The sequence below is a fragment of the Astatotilapia calliptera genome, chromosome 9 (genome assembly GCF_964374335.1).
Source record: "Astatotilapia calliptera chromosome 9, fAstCal68.1, whole genome shotgun sequence".
In the NCBI taxonomy this organism is placed as follows: Eukaryota; Metazoa; Chordata; class Actinopteri; order Cichliformes; family Cichlidae; genus Astatotilapia; species Astatotilapia calliptera.
In genome coordinates this window covers 35,614,236-35,630,832 of record NC_137430.1, presented here as the reverse complement: position 1 = coordinate 35,630,832, position 16,597 = coordinate 35,614,236, and the positions used below count along the sequence as shown (strand labels likewise).

The 16,597-nt window shown below is 43.7% G+C and overlaps 1 protein-coding gene across 1 annotated transcript; it reads right to left on the bottom strand.

The window, feature by feature from the left end:
- Positions 1-1,596: 1,596 nt before the first annotated feature.
- On the bottom strand, positions 1,597-16,434 carry LOC113029588 (uncharacterized). Its single transcript, XM_026180552.2, has 8 exons — positions 16,134-16,434; positions 15,363-15,882; positions 9,824-9,955; positions 7,804-7,917; positions 5,826-5,960; positions 5,546-5,679; positions 5,407-5,455; positions 1,597-2,693 (listed from the first exon to the last, which is right to left on the bottom strand). Exons 2-8 carry the CDS (start codon positions 15,513-15,515, stop codon positions 2,544-2,546), a joined length of 867 nt encoding a protein of 288 aa, XP_026036337.1. The 5' UTR covers positions 15,516-15,882; positions 16,134-16,434; the 3' UTR covers positions 1,597-2,543.
- Between the last annotated feature and the right edge of the window lie 163 nt (positions 16,435-16,597).

The following is a 16,597-nucleotide window of genomic DNA, read 5'->3' as shown; positions in this document are numbered from 1 at the left end:
CTCCCTCCAAGACATCTACAGGAAGCGGTGCCTGAGGAAAGCGGGGAGGATCATCAAGGACTCCAGTCACCCCAGCCATAAACTGTTCAGACTGCTTCCATCAGGAAGGAGGTTCTGCAGCATCCGGTCCCGTACCAGCAGACTGAGAGACAGCTTCTTCCACCAGGCCATCAGACTGCTGAACACGTCATAGACACCTCAGCTTCACTACTGGAACTTCAACATTATGCACTCCATACTGTACAGTAATGCCACTGTTTTGCACATGTCTCACTCTGTATATTTTATTTTATTTATTGTTGACTCTATTTAATTTGTAAAATATGTGTATACACACACACACACACACACACACACACACGTAGAAAAACATTTAGTATACACATCCAGAAATTTTTTTTTGCATATACTATTATATATTGTACATATATTTATTAGTTTCAGATTTAGCCATTCGTATATTTTGCCTGTTAATGTTATTGTATTTTGCACAACTCTGTTGCTTGTGAAGCTCGCACACAAGAATTTCACTCGCATGTGCTGTACCAATGTACCTGCACATGTGATGTGACAATAAAAGTGATTTGAGATACTGTAGGTTCAGTGAATGCTTACATTTCACTGATTAGAATATACTGGACATTCAAAGCTAAGATTCAGCGCACTGTGTTTAGAGGCTGGGATTGGATGAACTCATCATATATACAACCTTTGATCATCATTTATGTCCAGTTGAGAATTAATCTGTGCACTCACATATTAAATGAACTGAAATCAGTAGTGTGATCTCCAGTCTTGATATATTGAATGAGAGAACTGACAGCTGTTATTTTAATCAGCCTGTCTCAGTTGTTTTAACTCTTAAGTATCACAAAATAATGTGGTAACATCTGGACTGACGAGTTTACTGTCAGCATTTTAATCCTAGTTTAAAGGCTGTAGGCTGCAGCCGTTGCTCTAACACTGTATGAATGTAACAGGGCTCAGTGCTGGTTCTAATAGTCTGACCTGCTTCCAGCTTTATTTGTGAAGAGCACAGCAGCTTACAAAACACGTAGCTAGCTCGTACAGCTGCGACGTAAAATTTTCATAAGCTAAGATGACCTTAAAATAACGGGGCTACATGCGGTGATGCTAGCGTTAGCCATGTTAGCACGTTACCTTCACAGGTGGTCAGACTGCCTAAACAGGCACTCAGTCAGAGGTTGGGCTCTCTGTTTCGCTGCAGGGTCCCTTCATCCTTCACATATCCGTGTCGAGCCGAATGTAAATCCCGAGGCTGAACGGCCTTTGTACAAGCACACAGGATTCTCAGCAGGGCAAAGCTATGAGCTAGAAAAATCCAGGCTGGCAGGCAGCCAACATCTGTCCAACCAATCAGAGAGTTCCTTACATCCCACAGTGTGGCTAATTTGAATAGCAGCAGGATTTTTAAAATGAAGTTGTTAATCCAACTGCTAATCCACATGTTAATCCCTGAGCGAACAGGGAAATGGATTTTGAAATGCAGTTTATTAAAGTGCAATTCGAAAAAGATTTTTGAAATGAAGTTTATCAAAGTGGAATTTGAAAATGTTTTTGAAATGAAGACTTAAAAAGCATTTTAAAAATCAGTTTATTAAATTGGAATTCAAAAATGAATTTACAAATGCAGATTTTGTTCTACAATTCATTATTTAAGCACAGAATTCTTTATTTCGATGCGCGCGGCTCTTGTGGTCCTCCATAGTAGAAATGTGAGATAACAAGAAACTAAAACAATCTTCTACTTTGTTTTTCTGAACTTGTAGAAATGTCACATGCATATGTGGTTATGCAGGTATAGATTTACTTAAATATAACCAGTCCATATATTGGTCAACTGTGACAGTTGAACTCTATCTCACTGAGTAAGGAGACTAGTTAGAACCTGAGCAGAGGGTTAACATATGATGTCAGTATTATCTAAAGGTCTTTGGAAGAGCTATAAAAGGGGTAAATGCAGTGCCAAGTTCTGCATAATCAATACAGTTAAAAGAAATATCCAGTTCAATAAATTCAGATGAGCAGAAATATGACAGGAAGTGTCAGTGAATGAGTCCTAAGCACAGGGATAAGAACCACTAGCTGATCGTATTCATCTGGATCTTGTTTGATGATGTAAGATCAGAACATGAGGACTGACTGGGCTGAGCCTGTTTCCTGGGGAAACTGGTCGGAGGGTTAATAGGTGCTGGACCATACTGTCCAGTCCACTTATCAGTGCTGGCAGTCATGTGTGAACCTCTTCAGGGATTCAAAGTTACTTCTCTTTAAGAAAAATTTTACTAGTCTACATACATCCATTTGGACACATGCTCAGTCATCTCAGTCACCTGCCCCTGTTCCAAGCCCACAGGTTGTTTAAGAACAACAAAAGCCCCGCCTCGCACAAATCACTGGGGTGGCTATAAGTCCATTCTGCAGCTCTAATGTAGTTTAAAAACTCCTGCTCCCTATTCAACACTTTAAGTAGTTAAAATGTATTGAAAAAGTTCTAAATCCATTTCTTATGTTGTTACAAGCTACCCTGCTCTCAGGTAGTTAAAAAGTGCACCGAGCCCGCCCTCCAGCACCTCCTTCACTGGTTTTAGCAGCGGGTTGTGGACAATGTGAAGTCCTTTATCCAGAGGATGGCAAGCAAGCTTCTCCAGCCGGGACAGCTGGTGCATCTCCTGAAAGTAACCATTGTGTTTATCACCAATAAAGTCATCACTATTATCATTATCATCATCAGTATCATCGAAGTCATCACCATGCTTCCAGCACCACTATCACCATTATTAGTAATATTATCACAGAATTGTGAAAGAGACTGAAGGTTATGGAGAGACAGATAGACATACATCTTATGCTTCATTATACCTAACCCTTTACATGGTGTTAGGGTCCAGGTTTAATATTGGAAAGAAATAGCTGCGCAGTGTTAGCAGTGCCATGAATACGTCCATTTAAAAATCTGCATCTTGCATTTATTCAGGTTACCTTTGTCTAATATTAACATTTGTTTAAATAAACACGTCAGTGTGTCCTTAAAAAGGTGGGGAAATAAAGAACGGAGCAAATACGTTTTTCATGGCATTGAACTTGAAATACATGTGAGAATTAAGCGTTAGCGTGAGAAATGCTGTTGTGTGAATGCGGATATGTATACAGACTAGAGATGGCATGATACCACTTTTTTATGTCCGATACCGATATCATAAATTTGGATATCTTCCGATACTGATATGAATCCAATATAGTGTTTTTTTTAATCAATAAAACTGTTTTTTTAATATCTTGCTGCATTTTGTATAAGTTCATACTTGTTAGGGGTTGCTGAGTGGATGTGGAGAGGAGGACTCAAATGCAGGAGTCACGGTGAAGATGCAGGGTGTTTATTGTGAGGGAGGAATGACGAAAACAGGAGATGGCTGGCTGGCTGGCTGGCTGGCTGGCTGACTGATCTGGACTTGGAAGGCAAACAAGGTGCATAGACAGCAGTGACAACATTAATGACACAACGCCGACCCGGAGAGAACTGAGGACTTAAATACACTGGCTGAACAATGACTGATAGGTGACAGGTGAGTGAGCAGCTGAACACAACTGAACTAACGATGCATGGAATAAGAACTAGAACATAATGCACACAGAGTAACGTAACACAAAACAGGAAGTGGAACGTACAGAGGATAAACAGTGGGCATGAACTGAAAATACTGGGTCAACGACCCAGAAACCCTGACAATACTCAAGTTTAAAAAACAAAACACTAAAGCCATTCTGTTATACCTGTATGCAAAAAATACACTGCACCCAAAATATTTCATAGTCCAGCAACACTGATCAACTCAATAAACTTAAACCTGCACCATCCTCCCTATTCTGGTATTTTAAAGAGTACTTAGCAGAAATATTAAACAACCTAACTAATAGGGTTGCAAACTCCTAGCAAAAAAATATAGGGAACTACCCCCCACCCTCAGCCTCGTGATGCTTAATTGATGTAATCAACTTTAATTTAATGCACGTGTAAAAAAAAAAATGCACAGAAATCAATTATTTTTCTACAATAATTAAATAGATTCAACATCTTTCTTCAACAGAATTGCAGACTGCACAGATGGTACCTTCCCAAAGGAAAAAGTACTATAGCTTAATAGGGTATATTAGACTTAACAGTTACTATATACAGTAATGGACTTCTATTCATTTTACATCAGATTAAAACTTTGGGTGTAAGAGTCAGATAATTATTTAATAAAAGCTAGACATTTTAAATGAGAATAAGAAAGAAAAGTATGTCTTTGTGCCCCCCTTTCCCTGTTAATGCCCTACCTATCCATCTGGCTAAACCTTGCTAGACCCGCCCCTGCACAGTTACCAGCTGTCATCTACGTAGAAAAAGATCCTGGTGGAGAAAGTAATATTAAATAAATTCTATCAACAGCTTATCAAGCTTAAACGTGCTGCTGTTGTTCAAATGCTGGTTTCCTCTTTCTGGTGCAAAGTGGGCCAAAAACAAAGAAGAGAGACGGACTCGACAGAAAAGCCGATCAGCTGATCATTGATCAGTTTCATGATTGAAGTAGCAGCAGGAGAGCGAGAGAGAATGAGAGGCAGTCGCTCCATATATCGGTTGATAAGCTTAAGGTGGGAATGCTTTACATGTTTGTTTACATGTTTGGTAGCGAGACTCCAAATACTCAACCAGACCACTGACAGGTCTCACACGCCACAGCTGCTCTATCACGTTACGCATACTGCTCCGACGTGCTATGGTTATGAGCTGAGTTACGGCATGTCGCAAGTTTTGTGAGGTGCTTTTTTGATATTTAATGGTTCAGATTACATTTTTTGTTTCTCTCCAATAGCCGATCCAGTAATTTAGGTCAGTATCGGACCGATACCAATACGTAATATCGGACGGATACCGATGTAATATCGGATCGGCCCATCTCTAATAGAGACACGCTTGAAAGCTTTTGCTGTTGAAGTAGAGTGGACCAAAAAGTTGACACAACATGCAGAGAGTCTTTTTCCTTTTTCTGAGAAAGACTGCCTGTGAGCTCACCTTTCACGTAGCCATGCTTCATACAGTTCTAGGGTAATGCGCACAGGGCAGGGTGAAATAAACTAGAGTTAGAATAAATTAATGGTGAAAGTGTTGAACTAATTTTCATTGATAATTTCTGTTAGCATCTGTTAGCAGGTTTAAAGACAGGCAGGCTGATCACAAAGCTTTAATGTGAAGCCTGGATTGGAGCCCTGTACTGGAGATGCCAGGGCACCAGTTGTCATCAATATCATAATCACCATCATCTCTGAAGATATCGATGACCATTACTATCAAAATGATTAGTGTCATCATCATCATCATCCTTCACCAGTGGAGCTGTTTACCTGTGGAACATCCTTGATGTCGTTAAAGTCGAGATTCAGTAACTCCAACCTGAAATCAAATCAAATACAAATGTGATACACACACGCCACTCCAGTGGGGCGGAGTTACGTGGATTTGGTTACCTGGTGATGTGGTTACCTGGTGAGGCAGCAGAGGGCCTTGGGCAATGAGTGGATGCTGTTTCCCTCCACAATGAGAATTCTGAGCTCCACCAGAGCCTGAATGTTCTCTGCCAGGTTCTCTAGACGGTTAAAGGCCAAGTGAAGGAACACCTGGGGATTTTAAACATATTAGCTAATCCTCTCTGAATCTTCTACAGGTAGTTGTACTGAATAACCAGACTACTTATTCCAGAGTTTAGCACACGTAAACATACACAGTATTTCGAATTTGTGATATTAGCCCCACATGAACATACCAGAGCCTTCATGTTGTAGACACAGCCCGGGATGTGAGTGATGAGGTTGTGACTGAGGTTGAGCTTCCTCAATTGGGTCAGATTAGAGAGAGAAGCCGGCAGCGATGACAGCTGGTTGTTGGCTAAACTCAGCACCTAGAACAGGTGGTTTAGATAACCACATATATTACTCCTGTTTTCCACTGCAAATCCAGTAAACCTCAGAATAAGTGGATCAAAAATACCGTTGTCTTATTTTTAGGTGTATCCAAAATCTTGTGTTGCACTGTTTAGCTCCAAACCAAAAGCAAAGCAAACTTTGTGCTATTTTAAGGGAAAAGACTTGCTGGAAAATATAGTGTATAGTGTATGATAGTTAAGGACCTTTAACTGACAATCATCTGTTCTGTTGTTTCCTAAAGGTCTCTTTATTCTTTTGTATTCAGTGGCATTGTTTCTGTTTATGCCATGGTTTCGGACATATTGGGTTTGTTTTGTTTTTAATTTCCTTTCTTCCTTATTAAGGACGAAACCATCTAGGTCAGGAGGAGTTCAGGACCAGCAGGATGGTAAGCATGCAGGAGCAGAGTGGCATGGACAAAATGAGAAAGAGCAAGAAGCTGAGATGATAGCTGGCACTTCAGCACATTCATTTCATGTGCCAAGCTGCATATGATGTGCTACCCAGTCCAGCAAATCTGCACATCTGTGACAAGAGTGAGCACCAACATGTCTTCTATGCCCAAAGGAGAATATCCTAAAAAGCCTTTTAGGAGGGCCACTGCCTCCGGCCAATGCCAGGACCAGTTGCTGAAGTGTGTGGTAAATGCATTTTCAGTGCAGATCTGCAGCCAAAGGAAAATCTCCTTTGTTAGGGCTGGAGAGAAGCCTCAGTTAAACTCTTGACCATAGGGGATGAACTCCAGTCCTCGAGAGCCAGTATCCTGAAACTTTTCCACGTGTCCCTGCTGCAACGCACCTCAATAAAATTGGTAGGTCATTAGCAAGACCCTAGCAAGACACTATAGACCTCTCTAAAGTACCAAGAACATGTAAATCAGTGCCAGTGGAGCAGCTTGAGAACAAACAAAGTGGTAGGCCATCACTTCTGCCACTGAAGCCGCAGAAAGAGCCTGCAGGTAGATTTGGATCAAAAGGATGGGTCCTCACTTCATGACCTCAGGAAACATCACTGATGATGTGTCCCCTGTGTATGCATCTACAAACCGCTTCTCCGTCATTTTGGATGTGTGACAATCCAGGATCAAGTGAATGAGACCCAAGTCACACAGACCTAGAAACTATTCTATGGCAATCATCTGTTGTGAGGGAAAATGAGTATTCCCCACATGTTTGGCAAAAATATCTGCATAATACCCACAATTTAAATGGAAATGAGAGACTTGTCCGCAAATACTGTCCAGGTATTCTTCAACCAATCGTGGAACAGACACAAAATGGAAAATAGGGTCCCCTTCTAAGTAAAAGTTACCCCTTTTTTAAATATAGTGGCTGCAGTTCTGACAAACAACTTTTATTTTGAAGGCAAACGTTCCCCATTTCTGGTTGAAAATTATGCACTACTGAGTATTTGCAGGCAACAAAGAAAACTACAGACAACTGTAGCAACCAGAGCAAAACATGAGGAGCTTTTTGTATCAGCCACACTATAAATGTGGCCAACCTTTCCTCCAGTTGCTGAACAGAAACCACACCCCACAAACACCAGCTGAACCCAAACTATTTAGTGCATCTTAGTGCATAAAGTGCATCAAGTGACGAAACGTTTCTCCCACTGAAAACGCTTCGTCCAGATGAACAGAATCAACTTTTGGAGATTTATTTACCTGGATGAATGAGCATGCATGAAAACGTCAAGCATATTTACCTGCTAAAATAAAACCTGCACAACATTTTAAAGAGCTGTTTTCAGGAGCAGTGATCACAGTAGCAATGTCAGTAGCACTAAAGTGAGAAGCTGAAGAATTTTCAGCAGTACCTCCAGCTGTGTGCAGGCGCCCAGCTCTTCAGGAACCTCTTTAAGTCTGTTTCTGTAGGCAAATAAAACTCGGAGTTTCCTCAGCTGACCGATCTCTGGTGGCAAATTGCTCAGCTGCACACACACAACACACAAATAACACCAGGAACAAGCATCTTACCATAAATATAAGGAAACAGATATAAGAGAAGCCATTCCAGGAAATAAAGTGAAAGATGTTAGAATTAAACTCTTCACAAAGTGCCCTGAAATCCAGATTGAAATATAGAATAATTATAGACACAGGGTGTCACGGTTCTGGGTCAGTTTGACCCAGTATTTTGAGTTGTTATGTTTTGGTGTGTTTTTGCATTTTGGATTCTTTTCTTATTATGATGATAATGATGATTATGACTCTATGTTTCAGTTATTCTTGTTTAGGGATTAGTCCGTAGGTTTTGTGTTCTCATGCTTATTGCAGGTTTAGTTCAGTGTCTAGTCTGTCTCTCAGTGTCGTGTCTGCGTCTTTGTTTAGTGGTGTCTTGTTTCCTGTTTTACTCTGAAGGTTCATGTTCCTGTCTTATGTCAGTGTTTCTAGCTTTGTTCCCCCTGTCTCATTAGGTCTTATTCCTCCCAGCTGTGTTCCCCTTCTGTCTCTAATTCCTTGATGACTTCCTCAGTGTTTTTAAGCCCAGTGTGTCTTCGTGTCAGTGTCGTGTTGTCTGTTAACATTCCTGTCATTCTAGCTACACGTCATGAGTCATAGTTTTTCAGTCTCTGTTCTGGTCATGTTCATAGTAATCTGCTCCTGTCATGTTCTCATAGCCTTTCATGTACCAGTCCAGAAGACTGTCTTTTGCTTTTTCATGTCATGTGCGTACCTCTTAGTTACAGTCCAAGTCAGTCTTAGTTTTTCTTAGTCTTTAGTTGTTTCCCAGTTTAGGCCCTTTGTTTAGGTCATTGCCATAGTTTATGTTTGGTTCTTTTTGCTTTACTGTTTACCGGCCCTAATAAAGGCTCACTTTAAGTTCAGTAAACGTTTTGCCTCCTTCGTCTGTGTCCGCACCTGGGTCCTCCAAACACCCTCCTCACGGTCTGCCCTCGCAGACCGTGACACAGGGAAAATAAAACTCTGAATAAGAGACTTTATCAAGTGTTGAGGGCTGAAAATTTCCTGTTTACAAAACATTTCACAAACAGGTTTAGCTCACAGGTTAAGCAAGGCTAACAGCATATGACAGAAACAGCCTGCCATGCATGCTGGCACTACTCAGGGCTCATTATGCTGCTGAAAGTTGAAGGAGGGTGGAGGCAGAAACTGGATCCTGGTAGATTTCAGTGGGGATTAGAACTTTTATTTATCCAGGACACTGAGCAGCTGCACAGGAGGAGGAGGCAGAAGGAGGGATTGAAGGAGGTCAGTACCTCACTCATAGGTACATTACATGACTTTTACTTTAAATTAAACACATGAACATCAATATGCTCTCACTGGTGAGCTCGTGAAAACACCTGGATAACACCTCCTATTACTGAATAAAAGACTTGGATGTTTATCAGGCTTCAGCAAGAGACTCTCATGGTCCATCATGGGAAATGTAGGATCTAGTGTTTGTGGAATAGTATGTCTGTCCTCTCCCCTGCAACACCTGTTCTCTAATAAGATGATATAATTTCATGGAAGAGCTGTTTTTAAAATCACCGCATTAAACGGTTTAACAGGGTTCATGAGTGTTTCCTTAGTTTTTTTGTACAATAAAGGGTTACTGTTGATCAACATGAGGGATAAATATCTATGTGTGTGTCGTGTTACATGAGTGTTTTCTTGTGTAACTTTGTATTTGCTTTCATTTCCATCCTCATATGTTCTACCATAAAATAAACATCTGGTTTATAAAAATTTTAGCATCAAACGTTTGAATTATTCTGTAACCATGGGGGAGTCAGTCTTTGAATGAATCCTGACAAACTCCTGCGATGTCATATGTTAAAACTAAAATGGTTCAGTGGAGGAGGAATGTCAGGTATCAGGTGTGTTTACCTGGTTACCCCACAGATTGAGGACCACCAGGTTAGACAGCAGAGCCAGCTGAGAAGGAAGAACAGTCAGGCTGTTGAGAGACAAATTCAGCTTGTCCAACTCCAACAACTCCCACAGTTCATCTGGAACCTCCTGTAGAGTGAAACAGAAAAGGAAGCTGCTGCTTTCCACTCAGAATTCACCACACAGCTGGAAAAGTTCTCACAGCACTGTTCTTTAGTGTACATATTTAATTTTTTTACATCACAAAAGACAGAAAATGCAGCTGACATGTGGAAAGCCTGATGTTTGAATGCTCCTAAATGTTGCTCGATAAAACAGCTTAATCATTTAAAATAATAATTAATATTTCAACCAGTTACCAATAATATGGCCTAAATGTGTCACGGCCAGGCGGATCAGCTGCACGCTGATCAGCCCTCTGATCAGTCCTGGGTGAGAGAGCGCCTTTTCGTTGTTGTTGTTGCTGTGCTAAGCTAACAGGCAGAATGCTACAAGCATAGCTCTAAAGAATTTTATGGATTTTATGGATTTTATGGAATTTTATGAATTTCATGGGCAGTGTAGTCCGTGTTGCAGGGAGAATGGACTGCCATACACGTTATGGGTCTGTGAGCGCGAGGAGGGAGAAAAAGGGGAGTGGAAAAGTACGAGCTGTCACCGAGCAAAAACGGGAGCTGGAAGCATGTAAATATAATAATAACCACTGCAGCCAAGAAGAGTGCCTGACGAGCCCAGTTGTAAGTAAGCTATTAAGACTCGACTGTACACCGTGTTCGTGTTTTCCTCCGAAAACAATAAGTTCCGTTGGAGCAGCCTTTCAACGCCTCTCTCTGTCTCTCGCGAGAAAAGTTGACCCAGACAACAAAGTAAAGCTATTTTTCGGCTACGAGCCGACAGGGACCCCGCCGTATTAGTCAGAGGTCCCTTTACTACAGTTCGGAGCCGCGGACCTTCAGTAATAGTAATAAATCACACAGCAATAGTACATTCACGTTGTTGTAAAAAGCATGATAATATATCAAGTAATCCAAAGTATTCAGAATACGTTACTGTCATTGAGTAACGTAACGGAATACGTTACAGAATACATTTTGGGGCATGTATTCTGTAATGGAATACATTTTAAAAGTAACCTTCCCAACACTGCTGATCTGTCGCCGACCACAAACGCCATGTCAGGCAAGTCCTTCAGCGTCTCCTCGAAAATCGTCTCTTTGTTAAAGGGGAGAAGTGTGAGTTTCATGTCTCAACTGTTTCCTTCCTGGGCCATGTCATCGATCGGGGTAACCTCAAGACTGATCCCGCAAAGGTTCAAGCCGTTGTCGCCTGGCCAACCCCTTCCAACCGTAGACAGCTTCAAAGCTTTCTGGGGTTCGCGAACATGTATCGGCGCTTCATTCGCAACTACAGTAAACTGGCCCTGCCTCTGACCCGTCTTACTTCTCCCAAGGTTCCCTTCTGCTGGGATGAGCTGGCTCAACGAGCATTTGCCCATCTGAAGGACCACTTTGCCTCGGCGCCCATTCTCGTCCAACCCGATCTCGACCGGCAGTTCATTGTGGAGGTGGACGCCTCGGACGCTGGAGTGGGGGCGGTGCTTTCCCAGCAGCAAGGAGGTAAGCTGCATCCCTGTGCCTACTTTTCACGCCGTCTCACCTCTGCAGAGAGCAACTATGATGTGGGAGATCGAGAGCTACTAGCCATCAAGCTAGCCCTGGAGGAGTGGCGCCATTGGCTAGAGGGCGCTGCCCAGCCATTTGTGGTCTGGACCGATCACAAGAACCTGGAGTACATTCAATCGGCAAAACGCCTCAACGCCACGCAAGCCAGGTGGGCCCTGTTTTTTACTAGATTCCAGTTTACAATCACTTACAGACCCGGTTCCCGTAATGTCAAGCCAGACGCCCTCTCACGCCAATTCGTCGCCTCCGAAGACGCAACTCGGGACTCTCCCATTCTACCGCCCACCTGTGTAATCGGGGCCCTGACCTGGGAGATCGAGTCGGCTATTCGAGAGGCTCAGCGGACAGAACCAGACCCTGGAACGGGACCTCCAGGGTTGCTCTTTGTCCCCTCCTCAGTAAGGTCACGAGTGTTACATTGGGCTCATACTGCCAGATTCACCTGCCACCCGGGGGTCCACCGCACTATTACCTTCCTCCAACATTTCGCCTGGTGGCCTTCCCTTGCCAAAGACGTCCGCGAGTACATTTCCGCATGCTCGACCTGCGCTCAAAACAAGAGCGTCCATCAACCACCCTCTGGCCTCCTTCACCCTCTGCTGACTCCGAGTCGCCCTTGGTCGCACATCGCTGTTGACTTTATCACTGGTCTGCCCGTCTCGTCAGGTAACTCTGTTATTCTCACCATTGTGGACCGCTTCTCCAAAGCTGCTCATTTTGTCGCCCTCCCTAAGCTCCCCACTGCTCTAGAGACCGCCCGGCTGCTAGCTGACCACGTGTTTCGCCTCCATGGAATCCCCACGGACATTGTGTCAGACAGAGGACCGCAGTTCACGTCACGTGTCTGGAAGGAGTTCTGCAGTGCCCTCGGAGCTCAGGTCAGTCTCTCCTCTGGTTTCCACCCACAGACAAATGGCCAAACGGAGCGTGCTAACCAGGCGCTCGAAGCAGCTCTCCGGTGCCTGGTCTCCACTAACCAGTCAACTTGGAGCGAGCAACTGTCATGGATTGAGTATGCTCATAACAGCCTTACCTCCTCTGCCACCAGTGTGTCCCCTTTCGAGGCGTCCTTGGGCTATCAACCGCCACTCTTCCCAGCCGTCGAGGGTGAGCACTTTGTTCCCTCTGTCCAACAGCATCTTCGGAGGTGTCGGCGCGCCTGGAGAGCGACTCGGGCCTCCCTTCTCCGCACGGTGGAACGCAATAAGCGCCTGGCGGATCGCCACCGGACCCCTGCTCCCACCTACACACCTGGACAAAAGGTTTGGCTGTCTACCAGATTCATCCCACTCAGGTCTGAATCCAAGAAACTGTCTCCCACTTTCATCGGTCCCTTTGAAGTCGACTCTGTGATTGACCCTGTCTCTGTCCGCCTTAAACTGCCCCGGAATATGAAGATCCATAACGCCTTCCACGTGTCGCAGGTGAAGCCGTGTCTCTCTAGTCCTCTGTGCCCTCCTTCCGGATCCCCTCCACCCGCCCGGGTCATTGATGGCCACCCGGCTTTCACCGTTTCGAGGATCATGGATGTCCGGCGCCGGGGGCGCGGTCTGCAGTATCTCGTGGATTGGGAGGGCTACGGGATGGAGGAGCGTTCTTGGATCCCGCGGGCGGCCCTCTTGGATCGGGGTATGGTGCGGGCGTTCCATGCGGCTCACCCTGACAAGCCTGGGGGTCGCCGGGAGGCTCCCGTCGGGGGGGGGGGGGGTACTGTCACGGCCAGGCGAATCAGCTGCACGCTGATCAGCCCTCTCTGTTTCTCTCCCTCTCTTCCTCTTCTCTCTCGCCGGGGCGGAACTCACTGTGGGTTCACGCCCTCGGGAGATGAGACACCTGGGTCTCATTAAGGGGAGCAGCATTTAAGCCAGGAGGTGACTGCTGTTCGTCGCTGGATCGATGTCTACCACGCGTTAGTGAAGTCAAGCTACAGCAAGTTTAGTTAAGAGTGTTTCCCTCTGTGCGTCGTTCTTAACCCTGTCTCCCTGTCCACAGAGCTTCCTGGATTTTTCCCCCGTGTGATTCCCGTGTGGCAGTGTCGGAGTGTGAGCCTGTGATCGTGTGAGTGGATATTCTGAAGAACGCGTCCTTTCCCTTGGACTTCCCTGGAGACCCCTTCTCCCCCCACTCCGCTGTATATAACAATATAACACCCCCCCCCCCCCCCCCCCCCCCGCACATTCTTGCATATACACCTGGTGACTTGTAAATAAACCCTTCTTGTGAGCATCAGAACCGGAGTCCTGCGCTTGAGTCCTCCTCCATACCGTAACAAAATGTCCTCTCCTGTTGAAGCCAGCTCATATTTTCATTGTTTTAAAGTCATCAGTATTTATTAACACGAGCCCAAAACATACTGTGCTGTACTGTGTGAGGAGAAAATGCCCATCGTTTCATCACATGGTGTGATTACTGTGTGAAAAGTCACTGATAAATGTCACGCTGGCACTGATCTAATGCTTGTTCACAAATGTGCCAGTGTTCATTTTGACAGATGAAGAAGTTAAAAAGAAGTTAAATATTTAAACTTGGGTCAGTGTCTTATGAAACAAATCTACAGTTAAAATATGTTTACACACTGCCAGTCAAAAGTTTTAGAACAGCCGAACTTTTGTCCAGTTCAAGTCATTCAATCCAATGAAAAGCTGAAATTGTACAAAGGTAAGTGGTGAACTCTCAGAGGTTAAACAAAGGTAAGATTACCCAAAACTGAAAAATAACGTGCATTTCAGAATTATCCAAAAAAAGGCCTTTTTCAGGGAACACAACATGGGTTAACAGTTTAAAGCTGTTCTGCAGTAATGGAGGTTGATCAGGCGATGAAAGCTGGTGCTACTAACTCCTACAGGTGGTTCTGGATTACTTACAGCCCCCTCTGTCTGCATAAAAGCAGTGTTGGACCACACTGTGGTACCATACCCTCATCTCTCTGCTGTTTGTGCTAATGGAAGCTCAAGGTGGAGGCGACCGTTGGTTGAAGACTGAATGGGGATGGCTATATATTGGGACCACCCTGACGCTTGCTACCTTTAATAAAATATTTGATTGTTGTAAAACCACAAACCCTTGGCAGCGTTGATCTTTCCTTGGGAGCAGGGAGTGGGGCCGTTATTCGTTTTGAGGGGTTTTTTTGGTTGCCTCTGGGTTCCCCCCAGGTGGGGGTGTAACAAGTTCATGATTTCTTTTTTAACTGCAACTGCTTGTTTGTACTATGCTTTCATTTCAGAGTGCAAAGAGATATTAAAATGTATAATTTCTAATAAAAAAAAAACTTCTAAACCTTTTGACCTGAGTGTATATAACAGGGATCTCATCACGTGTTGCGCAGTATTCAAAACTATAGTTAGTGGGTGAGGTTTCAATTGGTTCTGTGTTACCAGTGGTATTCAGTTCAATTCAATTCAGTTTTATTTATATAGTGCCAAATCACAGCAAAAGTTACCTCAAGGCGCTTCATATTTGAAACTAAAATCTCTGCAGTGATTCAAAGAAAACAATCCTAAGTGGATTTGCACTTGCTCATAGGCAGCAAGAGTTGGAAAGCAAACAAAGGAGTTTAAATAAGTGAAGATTGATTAAGGCTGGCATGAGGAACCAGATGCTGTCATATCTGATCAGATCATATCTGAATAATTGACTGCGTTCCCAGAAGGATGAAAGAGGTGTTGATCACAGTGCAGGCTGATGATGGAGCTTCAACCTGCATCTGAGATAACACTTGGATCTTGGATCTCATAGGGCTAAACTCTGAATGTACAAGTGTAGACACCAGGATGTGTGCTTGTACATTATTAATTGAAACCACAGAGATGGCAGCAGTGGCCATTTGTACCTAAAAGCAGGTGTTGCTGTCATACCTTCAGACCTCGGCGAGCCAGGCTCAGAACATTGTATCCAAACTGTTTGACGGTGAATCTTCGTATTCTGTCTGCTGATGTCAAACTGTCTTCCCTCCCTTCGCTCCTCCTCTTCTCCTCCTTCATCTCTTCTGTACACACTATTCCTCCCATCTCCCACGTTCCTTGTTCACAGAGTTCAGAGAACACAGCTGATTAGTTTTCAAAAACTCAACCAGCTGTGTGGTGATGAAACCACATGTTTCTCTGCTGTGGGACAGATATTACATGTGATTGTGTTCAGAGGCCAGAACCTCTTGTCTAGGTGTTGTTCTAATGTTTCAAATTAATTTCTACAATACAGATGTTGTGATGTGATGTTCAGGTATCTTTTTTTCCTAACAGGCCTCAGATCAACAGATGTGATCAAGGTTGAAGACAGCTGTTTTTCCAGTGTCTGTCCAGATGTTTTTCTGCTGTTCAGAAGTTTCTTAAATGTCCACTCTCGTCTCTGGGACCAGTCAGTTGCATTTCTTGCCTCCTGTAGGTTAGAAACAGATTTAAAATCCACACACAGTGGGCAAGATCGCATTGCACGTGTCACCAATTTTCTAAGTAAATATATTTCTGAAGGTGCTGCTGACATGAAATTATCACCTGATGTTGGTAACAACCCATCCAATCCTCACATGCAAAGAAATCAAACCACAGATGTCCATAGATTATGTGTAATAATGAGAAATGACACAATACTTGAAGAAAAAACCCATTTCAGACACTTTGATATCCTACCTCACATCTGGACATGTTTCAGCAACGCAGAGCAGAAGGATCAATGCCTATTGGCAAAATCATGGCATAAACAAGCGGCTGTTTATCTGGCACTGACAGAGAGACGGACATCAAGCTTGAGAAAAGGAAGGAAGTCTATTTAAGGAAGAATGCGCACACACACACAGCTGCTCCTGTCAGTCTGCTGCACACTCTCTGACACCAAACTCCATAATCAGGTCATTTCCAAAACAACCATGTGAAACTAAATGCAAAGAGTCTAGTTCCACCTACATGTAACAGCTGAATGTGATTGCATTCCTACAAATGAGTTAAATGTTAATTTATTGTTAACAAAAGTAAGAGAGTCCTCTACCTTGTCTCTACATCACCTCTGTCCTCCTGGCTGTGACCCACATATGAATCTTAATGTTCCACGAAGGATGATGTGTTAGGAGGACAGAGCAGAAAAGAGACAGCCAGAG

Excerpts from the sequence above, each read along its gene's own strand:
- LOC113029588 (XM_026180552.2), bottom strand. The coding sequence starts at position 15,515 with ATGGGAGGAATAGTGTGTACAGAAGAGATGAAGGAGGAGAAGAGGAGG. Across the intron at positions 5,961-7,803 it reads GCGCCTGCACACAGCTGGAG|GTGCTGAGTTTAGCCAACAA; the intron begins GTACTGCTGAAA and ends CACCTGTTCTAG. Across the intron at positions 2,694-5,406 it reads ACATCAAGGATGTTCCACAG|GAGATGCACCAGCTGTCCCG; the intron begins GTAAACAGCTCC and ends GGTTACTTTCAG.